The sequence below is a fragment of the Taeniopygia guttata genome, chromosome 3, assembly GCF_048771995.1.
Source record: "Taeniopygia guttata chromosome 3, bTaeGut7.mat, whole genome shotgun sequence".
Classification (NCBI taxonomy): domain Eukaryota; kingdom Metazoa; phylum Chordata; class Aves; order Passeriformes; family Estrildidae; genus Taeniopygia; species Taeniopygia guttata.
In genome coordinates this window covers 113,402,484-113,415,280 of record NC_133027.1, presented here as the reverse complement: position 1 = coordinate 113,415,280, position 12,797 = coordinate 113,402,484, and the positions used below count along the sequence as shown (strand labels likewise).

General features: G+C 42.4%; 1 protein-coding gene across 2 annotated transcripts in view; it reads right to left on the bottom strand.

Moving 5' to 3' along the window:
- Positions 1 to 12,797, bottom strand: part of SPRED2 (sprouty related EVH1 domain containing 2) — a 58,857-nt gene that overhangs the window by 20,113 nt on the left and 25,947 nt on the right. For both annotated transcript variants that reach the window (XM_030269253.4, XM_072927637.1), the window contains exons 2-4: positions 5,657 to 5,834; positions 4,158 to 4,326; positions 1,374 to 1,438 (exon numbers count right to left, since the gene is read on the bottom strand). In XM_030269253.4, coding sequence (XP_030125113.1) covers positions 1,374 to 1,438; positions 4,158 to 4,326; positions 5,657 to 5,834 — 412 coding nt within the window. The remainder of the gene's footprint in view (positions 1 to 1,373; positions 1,439 to 4,157; positions 4,327 to 5,656; positions 5,835 to 12,797) is intronic.

Genomic DNA, 12,797 nt, shown 5'->3' with positions numbered 1-12,797 from the left:
TCACAGCCAGTGTCTCTGGGGGCTCTGTCCAGGGGGTTCCTGACCCCTGCCAGGGTCCCAGACCTGCCAGGGCAGCCAGAGGGATGCAGCCAGAGGGAAGCCCTGGATTCCCACAGATTCCACCCCAGCAGAGCACAGCTCCTCCAGCGGATTTGGGAACAAAGCTGCAGTACTGGTCAAAGGCTCCACTGGTGTCTGTCCCACCCCAGTGCCCATAAATCACTTCTGGCAGGTAGCTGGGAAGCAGCTGCTAATGATAGTTGTGCTGCAGAGTGCAGGAAGTCACCTTTTAACCCTGCCTGCTGTTGTTTGTCTCCCTGAGCGTGACAAAAGGACAGATGTGGACAACATGCCAGCCCTTGGGAAGATCCGGTCAAAACTCAGCAGGGAATCCAGCAGGGAATCTGACGTGGTCCCCTGCTGGCCAAGCATCACCCTCAAAAAACACCTTTTGGCTTTGGATGCTTCCTGGGACTCATTTTCAAGCAGCTCGATGCTTGTACTGATTTTTTCCTCCTTCACCCTAAAAATCCAGGAAGTATCCCAAAGAGAGTTTTGAATTTGCTGTTGCTGCACTGAGCATATCCCACCGTCCCCATTCCAGCCATCCAGGCCCTACAGGATAAGGAGGGCATTTGTAAAATAACCAATATGTGTGCATGGGGGTTGAATTCAGGTGAGCAAACAACTTCATTAAGAAAGAAGTATACAATGGGAGCAACTTGTTTCCAGCTCATGGAATAGTTCTAATTAGTGCCACATTTTCACCTAACAAGTTTTTTTTAACTTTCCTTTTGAAGTCAGTAGCTTTAGTTTCAGCAAAACTCTGTAATACATTTTAGACAACACCACAAATCCACCTCCAACAGCTCACTCCTGTTAAAGTCATTGCTGCTTACACACATGCCACACTAGTGTGCCTTCTTCCACACTGTCTGAACTTTCTATATTCCATGTACAGGTGAAACACCTTTAAAGTTTGCTTGTTTACATCTGTGATCCAAAACTTTATTTCCTTATTTCCTGAGAAGCAGTCCCCTCACTAACTACCTGAGTTTGCAGGAAGCTTCTCACAGAGAGAGAGAAGTATTAGCAGGTGTGTGCACCACCTCAGTCTAAGCCAAAAGAAACTCAAGGGTGATTATTTCTTCACTTCTAGCCCCTGACATCACCTGCTCTGACATGCTTTTCACGTGAAGACAGGAGGCCAACAGGAGGCCTCACATTCTGTAGAGGATATGCTTCCATCAAATAAAACACACCCAGTGTCCAAACACGGTGGTGGCTGAATGCCAGCTCTGAGGCATAAAAAGAAAATCCCTTTCTAACCTGAACATAAATAAAAGAGAAGGACCCTGGTGACATGTACTCACAGTGAAGACATCATCATCGCCGACCTCGGCCTCGTTGTGAAGGGTGGACGAGGAAGTTGTAGATCCTAGAAAAAACCAAACCAAACAGCTTTTTAAACATGTGACATTTTCATGAAACTTAATTTTTTTTAGGTTGTTAAAACATTTGGATTCTCACAGGTTTGTGTGTTGTAGCTGCATGAAAGAGTGGCTCAAAGTGAGGAAGAACAACCCAACTGCTGGTAGCTGGGTTGGAGAGGTAAAATCTGAAAAAGTGTTTCTTGAAATGCAATAGTGTGGCTGCCAATGCTAATTAACAATGACAAAAATAGCTGTTACCATTTCCAATTACAGAAGACTAATTTCTGAAGAATGGTAAAGCTATGTGCTATGCTCCAGGCTGATTCTCAGCTGTCAAGAAATCACATACGACTTTTTCTACACTTACTCCCTAAATGATGGTGGGGGGGAGAAATAACCTTTAATTTAAAATAAAATTAACCTCACTTTGACAATGAAGAGTTAGATTGGATTTTTTTTCCTTTTAATTTTGGTAGTTGTTATATACTCTAAAGGTCTTCTCTATTATCACCTACTTCTCAAACAATCACCTTGCCTCATGTAAACAAAGAAAGGAGCTGATATGTGTAAAACCATAGACAAAAGAAAAACACTGGGGTGCAATTTTCATTAGGTGCATTAGGCAAGCTTCTGGAAAAGTAGGGAAGCATGTTGAAACACTTTCCTCACCCCACATTTGCTCCCACATCACAGAACAACCTCAGGGAAGGGGCTGCTCACCATTGCTGGACTTGACACCAAATATCTGCTGTACCTAAAAATGAGTGACTCCTCTCCCTGTACCCAACCAAGATCCCAGACCCCCCTCCTGGCTGGCTCCATTCACCCTAAGGCTGCCAAGGAGGGTGGGTACAGCTGGGGGGAGAACCCTCAAGTCAGAGGTCTGTTTTTTTTAATGGAAGCTCATTGCTACTCTGAATTATGGCCACATCACATCCCTGACCAACACAGCAGAACGGCTTGCACCACCTTCACTCTGGAAATTTGTTAAAATAACGTGTTTTATATAATGCTATTGGCACCAGCCTTGGCTGCTCTCAGTTGCATCATCACGAAGATGTGCAGAGCTAAGTGTGAAAGCCCACTTAAAACACTGAGTAATGTGGAAACATTTGTGCCATTTGCTACATTAGCTTTAAAATTAAAAAAAACTGAAGCTCTATGGAGCTGCATAGGGCTCTTGTACCTGTGCCCCAAACTTCTGATGCTACAGGGAATGAACTATTGGTTAAATATTCACAATAAAGCAGTGATTTCATGATGGGGAGTTCTGAATGCACACTTAGTTGTGCTTAATATTACCTGCTGAATTTGATCAAGTATGTGAGCAAAAAATGAATGATAATTTAAATCTACTGCCCAACACTGTGTGTGCATGAACAATCTATTGTTTTTCATTCAGAAAGCCTTATTTGGAAGTTAATGAGGAACACATTCATGAGGATCAGCCTGTACTGTTAATAGGATAAATATAGATTTGCTGATTTTGAAGTATCTGAGATATAGCAGAACTTCATTTTAAATACCTCCACTGTAAAATGGATCAAGAAGAGGAAAACAGGAGTTGCCAAGTACTGGCATCTTCAAAATACTACTCAATACATCTGAGTTATTATCTCCTTGAAACTTTGCACAATCCCATGCCACTTACATAAAACAATACTTTTATGACTCAAAATGCTTCACAGTTTTAACAAGAAGAAGAAAGAAGTGACTCTGCCTGTAACTTCTTGATGTTAATGGCATAGAAAAAATCAAATTTCTACGAACATCTTTCCTCTAACTGATAAGGTATCAATGAGCCCTGGGGAATTAATTCTCTTTTAATATCTACCATGTTCATGTTTAAGCAAGGACAGGCTATCCAGAACATGAAGCTGTCTTATGGAGCTAATGTCCTCAAAAAGAATACACATCTATACATACATTGGAGCTAGTATCCTCAGAAAATGCACCATCTGTACATAAAAATATCCTGGTCACACTGGAAGAGAAGGCAAAAGGCTTTGGACTACTAAGTCCCTACATAAAGTAGTATGGTTAAAAAAAAAAAAAATCAAGAAAAAATGCACGAAGAATCAAATTTCATTAAAATAAAGTACAATTGAATTATAGCTGTATTGTGATTGCCTGATTGCAATGAAATGTGAAAAGGAAAAATTTATGCCAACTTCAAAGCACAGACAATTCAAACGCATTTTTTACAGAATTAAAAAAACAACACCCCAAAGCACAAAGTCTTCAAGAATACCATTCAACTAAGAGGATGCAGACAAAACTAATTACTGCAAAATAAAACCAAAACCAAACCGAGTTTTATTCAACTCCAGGCAGAAATTAAATCCTATGATGTAGCAAAGACTCAGTAAGATGAGATTTGACTGCAAATAGAGCCTGGGCAGTTTGAGTTGCCATCACTAGGTGTGAAACCCAAGCTTATAAAAAAAAGTAGTAACAAACTTAATGATAAATAACAGGGAGAAGTCTGGACAAACAGGATTGAAAAATACTTGACTGAAACACCTTTCTAAGAAAGGGATGAGAAAACACAATTCCTAAAAGCTGGGGCTTGCTCACTGTAGGGTAAGGACCCCAGCTGCACTCGGACACATGCACAAGAGACATCCAAGTCCAATAGCTGATTAGAAACCCTTTCCCCTTCCCAGCTCCCTGACAAAACCCCCTGCCCACTCTCCCAAGGGTGGAAATGTCCCCTCACGCTACCTTCGATGAGGTCCTCGATGGCTTTCCTCACTCCTCGGTCGAAGGCTCGAGCGTCAGCGGGGCTTTGGAAAGTGAGCCCAAACTTTCTGTTGTCAACTTTCCAGTGGTGGAAGGTGGGGTTTGCCTTCGTGTACACCAGGTCCTTCTTCACAAAGCACTCCAGCACCACCTGGGAGGGCGTGAGCCCCAAAAGAGGAGCAAAGTCACTTTTCCCACCCCAAGGACACAGCCAGCACCGTCTCAGGATGGACCCAAAAAGCAAGCCAAGTCATGCCTCACATGGGGAACATCCTTCCCTACCAAATTATGACTAATAAACACCAGACATTGTAACTGTTCTCAAAACCATTGCACATTCATCTTTTGCTTATGCTTTGAGTAGGTGCTCGCTCCCTGCCCCAGGAGCATGTTTTGGACCCAGGGTGGCACAGGTTAAGCTAGCAGGGAGAAGCACCTCTTCCCTCAATAATTTTGCTCAACAGAAATTTTATCCACCAGCAGCAGATTTAGGAGGTGCTGCAACACTCCCCTCACTGTTTTTAAATTGTTCACCCCCAGCCAGACACTCATCTCAAGTTCTGCTGTGCCAAAAAGCATCTCTAGAATGATGCTCAGGGACAACAGGAACGGCTTGTCATGTCTTACTCCACTCCTCAAAACCATAAGCATGGCTCCTAAGTAATGTCAAAAAAAGCATCCTAAGCAAAACAGCATTGCAAAAGACAAACCATAATTGAAACAGCTTTAAAACACCAGTCTTTTTGAAAGCAAGATCGTTTCTGACTCAAATAATGCATTTTTTGAGCCTGTGGAGGAAGTGCTGCTTTTAAGCTAGCCCATATCTTCACAGGAGTGCATTTCAGAAGAATCAAATACATAAAAACAAGATAACAAATGATAACATTTCAAGTGGCCCCTGGAAATCAGGAAAGGGCTTTATTAATTTGATTTGTACAGGGATACAAGAGAGCTCCTTTTTAGATAAACAGCTACCAGGAGAAACCGAGTGTGTCAATTCATAAGAGACAACTTGTCTTCATATTCTCACTCAGCTTGTTCAAACCTTGAACAGCACGCAGCATAAATAATTCATGGCCCTTTTAAAAGGCTTGCACTGCATTACTCAGTGCAATGTGACTGGCTTCATGGGCTCTTTACACTTCAATTCACTTCTCACTTACCCCCGCACTAGGTCTAAGAAAAAAAAAAAAAGAAAAAAACCACAGGCCCTCTTTCATTCAAAGGGGATCTTTGCACGTGGATGTCAAAAATTTACCTGCTTCCTCCAGGTGGCATCACGCCAGCCTAGGTAGCAAAACATGACAATTCTACATGAGGATTTGGTTTGTTTTGTCCAATCCAGTATTATTTGCACATGCCTGTTTTTTATGTATTTAAAAAAGAAAAAAAACCCAAAACTTGCACAAGAATACAATAGCAATAGATTTGGGATAATTCTCATTATAAGAACAGACAAAAGTTGAATTAGGGTCTATTACCAGTTTGTCTTTCTGCCTTTCACCATGAATTAGAAATCCACTTCTTCCATTGCCCTCCGGGTACGTGACCTTGCAGACGCCAACTCTACTGAGACCGCCTCCTTCTTGCGGCAACCATCCCCCACTGGAGTCATCTCGGGTCATAACCACAGCTTTGACTCGCACAATATAGCTGTCACTGCAACGGCAACAGAACAGAAACACAACTTTGGTGAGCAGCACGGTGGCATCGCAGCAGCTCCTCTCGAGGGCGGCGTCCAACGGCGCCGCGCCGACCCCGGCGCTGAGTTTCTGCCCAGGATGGGAGACCACCTCTGCCATGGACGGCCTGGAACATCCAGCCATGGCAGAAAAGAGACCCACCAGATGTCAACACACAGCTCAAACCACCGGTGCTCCCTCACACCCTCTGCCTCCTGCAGCTAGGGACAGGGACCAAGAGATTGGGGTGACCCAGGTACCACCCCAAGGCCAACTCCTACATTGAGGCATCTCCGAAGTGCTGGAAGAAGATACAGAGCTCAAATAACCCATGAACAAAGTGTTTCAAGGTTTTTGTGATCAAATTCGTGAAGTGAGCTTTGGAAGATGACACTCAAATTCCTCCACTGTCTGGAACAGTTTTATGGGGAAAACCCCACAAATGTGGTTCCAGCTGGTACCTCAGATGAAAGGAGACAGGAATCAGCTCAGCTCAGGTCATCAGGACCACACCATACCCCCTACAACAGTTTCACCAGCATTCACAGGGCTTTGAAGGCAGAGCCTCCTAACCTCACAAGAAACTATTCTGCAAACACAGAAGATCTGGGGATAATCCAGATGCCCACCACAAAGGTTTAGAAGAGCCCCCACAGTGGGAGACTCCAGGCCTCCCCTGTACCCTTTCCACAAAGCAGTTGCTCCATCATCATCATCATCATCATCTTGGGGACATCACCAAGGTCACTCAGAAGCAGAAAAGCCCCCACAGAACACAAGCAAAAGCCCCACACCTCACAGGGAAATTAAAACAGACTGCAAGCTAAAATGGGTTGTCCCACCCACAACCACGGCGCTGCAGAGCTGCTGAGGCACCCAGTGGTGCCCACAAAGCTGCTGCAGGGCACTCAGACCTGGAATATTAACATTAACATCAAATCTGGGACGAGGAAAAGTGATGTACCCGTGGACTGTCCATCTCCAGGTCACCAGCTGGCCTCACCAGGAGAGGGAAGATCAACACACAGAGGGCTCCAAGAGGCAGCCTTTCAAAATGACAGCTATTATCCCTCATGGAGAGAAATTCCTCCCTGTATCCAGGTATTTTCCCAGCATCCTGCTTTCTTCCTCCTGCACCAGGTAAAATTGCCTCATTTTCAGACTATTTTTGCAGCAGTTCAGCTGCTAACACTTAAACTCCAAGTTTCCCTTTCTCTAACACAACCAGATCTAACATCTAAGCAAGCAGCCTCACTGATCCTACCTGAAAGCAGTCTGAGGGCAAACCAAGGGAAGCAGCGAGCATCTTCTGGGACCAGCTTATCTATTCTGATCTCACAAAACTGCAATTTTCTTTTCACAGCCTTTATTTTATGGCTATGCCAACCTTCTCACTGGACCTACACAACGACAGCAGTGCACAGATGCCAGAAGCTCATCCCCTGCTGCCCTGAGTACTTTGCAAAGGCTGATAAAAAGCTTTCCAATCCCATAACACGGCCACAGCTGACACACAAAAGGTATTCACAAAACTGAGAAACCATGTTTTTAAGAATATTTTTGCTCGAGTCCTTAAAGCAGCTTCCTGGTATGGTAAACAGGATAAGTGTGTCTATAAATGGATCCAGTTACCTTTTTATTTTTTAATGAAAATCTGTTTCTAGATTTTACAGCAGCAACTTTAATCTCCTGACTTCCTGATACTCAGAAATAAACAAAATACTTCAGCTAATTTCCTACAGTGCAAAAATTGAGCTGCTTCCATCCAAGACAATTTCTGTTTTCTTCTTTGTACCTTTCCCATATGGTCTATAAGGATTAACAATTAGCAGATTAAGTAAAAAGAAAGCTAACTATACATTTCTACATCTTTCTACTATTCCCCAAGGATCCTTTCTGGACTTATTTTTAGCTCTCTTCTGAAGTCAGAGCCGCTCAATACGACCTTCCCTCCTATCCTCCCACAAAAGTCATCCACAGAAACTGCTGCTTCTCCTTCCACACTTGAAAATTGCCACTGGCATTATAGCTTCCTGCAGGATTTACCATTCACTTTTATGGCAGCAGTTGGAGCCTCTGGCTGTCCCAAAAGTAATGTTGCCTTCAGTTACTTCACTGCAGGAATTGTCCACTTAATGGAAAATTAAGCAAGAAGCAGCTACTCGGTACTTTGTGATTCCTGACAGTTATTTACACATTTCCATCCCCTCTCAGTGAATTCTCTAGGCTTGTAACTGCATCTGAGTATTACTGGATACCTAGACATTAAATTTAGGTGCCATGACTATCCCTGCCCATTATAATGACAATCTGGTGGGGCAAAGAGCCACATGGCTTTCCTCTTCATATCCACATCTATCCATGACCTATGGCCCTTACAAACTCTGCCACCACATGCTGAGATAACACATTTAAACTGTGTTTTATCCCATCCTGAAGACCAAAGTCCTTAAATATAAAAAGCCATAAAATCTAGTTTCCATCCCCCTGCCCCTAAAAGGGGTTCCCCTGTTAGACAACAGCCTTGTCCAGCAGAAGGGTTCACCTTTGGCAGGGCAGGCAGAGCTCTGGTCCATTAATGTGATCCCCTGGCACACTTTCCTGCATGACCAAAAGTCACCAGTGATGCTGAGCTCCCTGCAGAGCTCTGTCCCCACTCCTGCTCTGCTCCAGCCACATTTCCCAAAGCACAACCTGTGCCACGGGACTTGGGAAAAAAGAAAGAGAAGATAAAAGGAGGTGGTTAAGGGTTCTGAGAGCTTGACATCTTGGTTTAATCACTGGATTAGGACTCAGAAGCTGCATGTTGAATTTTCAAGGCTACACACGGCTTCCTCCAGTCTTCTATGTCTAAATCCTGCCTGCTGTTTCCATCCACAAGCCTAGAATAGGCAATGCTTCTTTCCCTCATGCCAGTGTTGATAAATACTTGGGAGGTACTCAAATATTTCAGTTCCATATAAGGATCTCGCTTCCTTAGTGTAAAAGCTGTTTATTTTCTTTGCTGTTTCATTTTACACGACTGCATCAAGGCTCTGGCTGGTTCCAAGTATTCCAAATCCTGAGGAGCAAAGGAGCAATCTGCAAATCCCATGTGGATGAAACCTTGGTGCACTGGAGTAGCAGAACAACCACATTCAAGCCATCCATCTGCATTTTTACCATGGTAACTGCAATTCGATTCTTTCATAAGAAATGTTTAATGAGATACATGAAAATATTTGGTCCATTACAATTAATGAGGTAGTGATAGCTAAAAATGTAACAATTAGAGAAAACCCCACAGTAGCCTTAGGTCCCCTTGTTTTATTGGATCCTTGAAACTTTTAAGACTGCTCTAATTGTTGGGTTTATGACCTATGCACTATGCTTTTCATGCAAACTATTCTTAATTATGCTCTTAAATGCTATCTTAACCCCACAGATTTGTCCTCAACAGCCTTAAAAGCTTGGGAAGCAAGTATCTGAAGGGATTACCCAGCTACATGGCAGCCAGCCAGTTGTTCCAGGGCTGCTCCAGGTTGTCTGCCTGCCCCACCCTGAGTAAAAAAAAAATAAAAAAGAAACAGAATGAACTCGGGGAGTAAAGGTAGGGCCGAAAAGCACGTGTTGTTTTTATTGGAAGGAAAAGGGAACTCTTTAAATTACAGCTTGTGGGTATGCATATGTATCTATAAAAGTAAAATACAGTGTGTGCGTGTTTAATTGCTCTTCCGGAGGACACAGAATTTTCCTAAACAAGAAGTGACTGAATATGACCTCTGTCATCACTGAACCCTGGCTTCCTTATCTGTAGTCCAACTCACAAAGCATTTGTGTGTCTAAGAGACAGGTGACACTTGGGACTGGCAGAAGTGGGGCTGCCCTCATCCTGTGCTCCCAAACATAAACCACATCACCTCCAGCAACACTGATGGGGGACACAGCCATGAGCCCCTTGTGTGGCCAGTGAGGGCTTATCCTGCATCAGGACTAAGCAACAAAACAATTCACTTCTAAATTAAGGTTTAATTTCACCACTGTCTTCGTAAAAGGAGGGTCAAAGTGGACAACTCCCTTCCACCAGCTGCTCTTCTTTTCCACTTTGCTTCCAAACAGATACCATCAGATGTCTAAAAATCCCAAGGGAGAAGGAAAACACAGTCCAACACGCCACATTTACTACTTCTTTCTGAATGATATTTAGTATCTAAAACACTTCCCAGACACCTTCCATGATTCAGTAATATTTTTCCCTCTAGCCAAGCTACTTGACCAAAATACAAGATTATAAACTTCCACAATATTGCTGCCATAAGACACTTTGATATTTTCCTCCCTTCCCAGCTCTACAGCTTATAAGGCCAGGAGAGATCCAGGTCTCAGAAAAAAAGGTATTTGCCCATAATGGGTTTCAACATTAAAGACTATTGTCTTTTCCATGCATCGACATTCCCAGATCCCAGGTTTCAGGGAAGAGCCTTACAGGACAGCAGGAGGCTGCTAATGCAACAGCAGCAGGAGTCAGGCAGTTCATCTGAACCAGGCACATAAATACAATTTAAACTATTTGGATCTGAACAAATGTAACTTTAGGATTACTAGGGCATAACCTGTCTCTGGCTGACCTGGATGCATTTCACAGTGCCAGGTGTTTTCCCTGCTGGAATTAAAGCCATCCCATTCTACCCAGGTGATTGCTGCAAGTTGTATTGTGAGGCTCCTCTCTGCAGTTCATCCCACAGCCAGAAAGCAGGGACATTAAAAGCTGCTATTTTTGGAGTTCCACTTCTTTAATCTGTTGCTCAGTTCACGAACCTTCTTGCCAAGGTGACATATCTGCACAGCGTTTCCTTCATCAAATCCTAACTTAGCAGTTTGTTTGAAAGCAAACTTCTGAGAGTGTGCAGCTATAGCAAATTAAGTTGATATTTTCATACCATTTAGATTTCCAGCAAGTTTGAAACCTTTTCATTAAGTATCAAAACCACTACGTATCACCAAGAAAAAAAGAAATCTGTGTATCTCTGGCCAGATCAAATGTTAGAATGGAATCTGAAGAAAATCATGGAAAATCTCCCAAAAGTTTTCCTTGCCCTCACCTCTGCATCACACCAGGAACAAAGCATCTCTATACCTGTAACCCAACTTTTGTATAACCAATTTGCTACCTGTATTTTTCCGGTTTTCAAATCAAACACCACCAGAATAAAAGGGCACCTGGGAAATTTTAGTTTCCAAACAATTCAGACTCCACATTCCTTGCTCCAGAGATGCTGGGAGAGCCCAGAGCAGCCCCAAAGGCAAAATGAAGAGGGGTCAGGTCTCCACAGCCAGTGCTTGGCAAGCCTGAGTTTGCTTCCAGCACTGCAGAGCATCCAAAAATCCTCCACAGGAAAAACTAATAGCAGTTTTGTTTGGTTTGTTGTTGCTGTTTTTTTTTTTTTTTTCCCAGAAGAAAAAGGACTTCTCAAAAAACCAAGACACCTGCAACAACCCAGCCGCCCGCCTCCACATCTCCTTTAAAAGCCGAGGCAGTGAGGAACAAAGGAACCCTTTCACCAAAACGTTTGTTCAACATTTAAGGCTGATTTTATTGAGTTTACGAGAAAACAGCTCTATCCTAACTAGCTCAAATGGGATTTCATAATCCCGTAATTAGTTCAGATCCTTCCAGGAAGTATATGAGAATTCATTCCTGAAATACATACATACATTATATGTATATATACATATATATTAAAAAATATACATATTATGTAGTCCTGCACAGACTAAATCAATTTTTTTTGGCCAGCATAACATCCTTTCCTGTGCCAGACTCACCCAGTGATCCCCACAAAGTGCTGTACACGTGGGCAAAACCTCAAATGAACTGGAAGCAGCTTTTTAGGGAAAAAAGCTGGCTACAAGCATGCTGATAGGCAAGCAAAGATCCACTGATGCAGCCCTAGGTCTCTCCCCAGAAATTAGCTTATTACACAGACAATATTGAATTAAAATGACATTTTAACAGCATTGGGGCAGATTAACTTATGACTTGTGTCTGTATTGAAGCATTTATGTAACACTGCTGAAACTCTGTTAGAGCTATCAAAAGTCACAGCAAATGTTGTTATGAAAATACGCAAAACAATATTTTATTTTTTTTTTCTAAATGGCAGCCATGATATCACTGGGGCACACATACTAATGACAGAACTTTTAATGAGCAACCATTCAATGAAATCTCTTAAAAAGGACTTTCCTTCAAATTTGTGGAATGGACCAATTTTTCAATAAATGGTAATAGATGAACATGGTGCTACACCTTGAAAAGTTAAAAGGGGCAACATAATACATTTGAATAACTTGCCCTGCACCTCATGCAGTACAGGCAAGAGTTGCAGCCTCAAGTCCTCCTATTTTCGTGCAAGAGTACAAAATATTAACAAATTACAAGGAAGCTAATTAGCACTATCATTTACAGTAATGAGTAATAAATTGTTGCTGCATGACAGATGGTATTTGTTTTATACCACATGTAAGATAAGCAAAAATCACATAAAAGTTTAGCCAGTCAAATAGCTAGATTTGTAAGATCTGCATCCTGAATTGATTCCCCCACTAAAAAAAAAATCACAACCAAGTTCTACCCTATTTTTTTTCCTAACATAAACTGACCATAAGCACTCTGTTACTGCTATCCTATGTTAGCTAATGAACAGCAATACTTAGCAAAAAAAACCCAAACAACTGACAACCACAGAAACTGCATTCCATAAAAATGATTATGTCTGCAGACATATACAGAGTATTCCTGTAAACTCCGAGTTTACGAAGAAAAAAAAAATTGCTCACCCAAAGGAAGTTGGATTTTCTCCCACTCTCCTCCATTTTGATCAGTGGAGACTACAACTATATTTATTGCTCTGTAAACATCCTCAATGATATGTATGTTATAACTATGAAGAGCAGATAA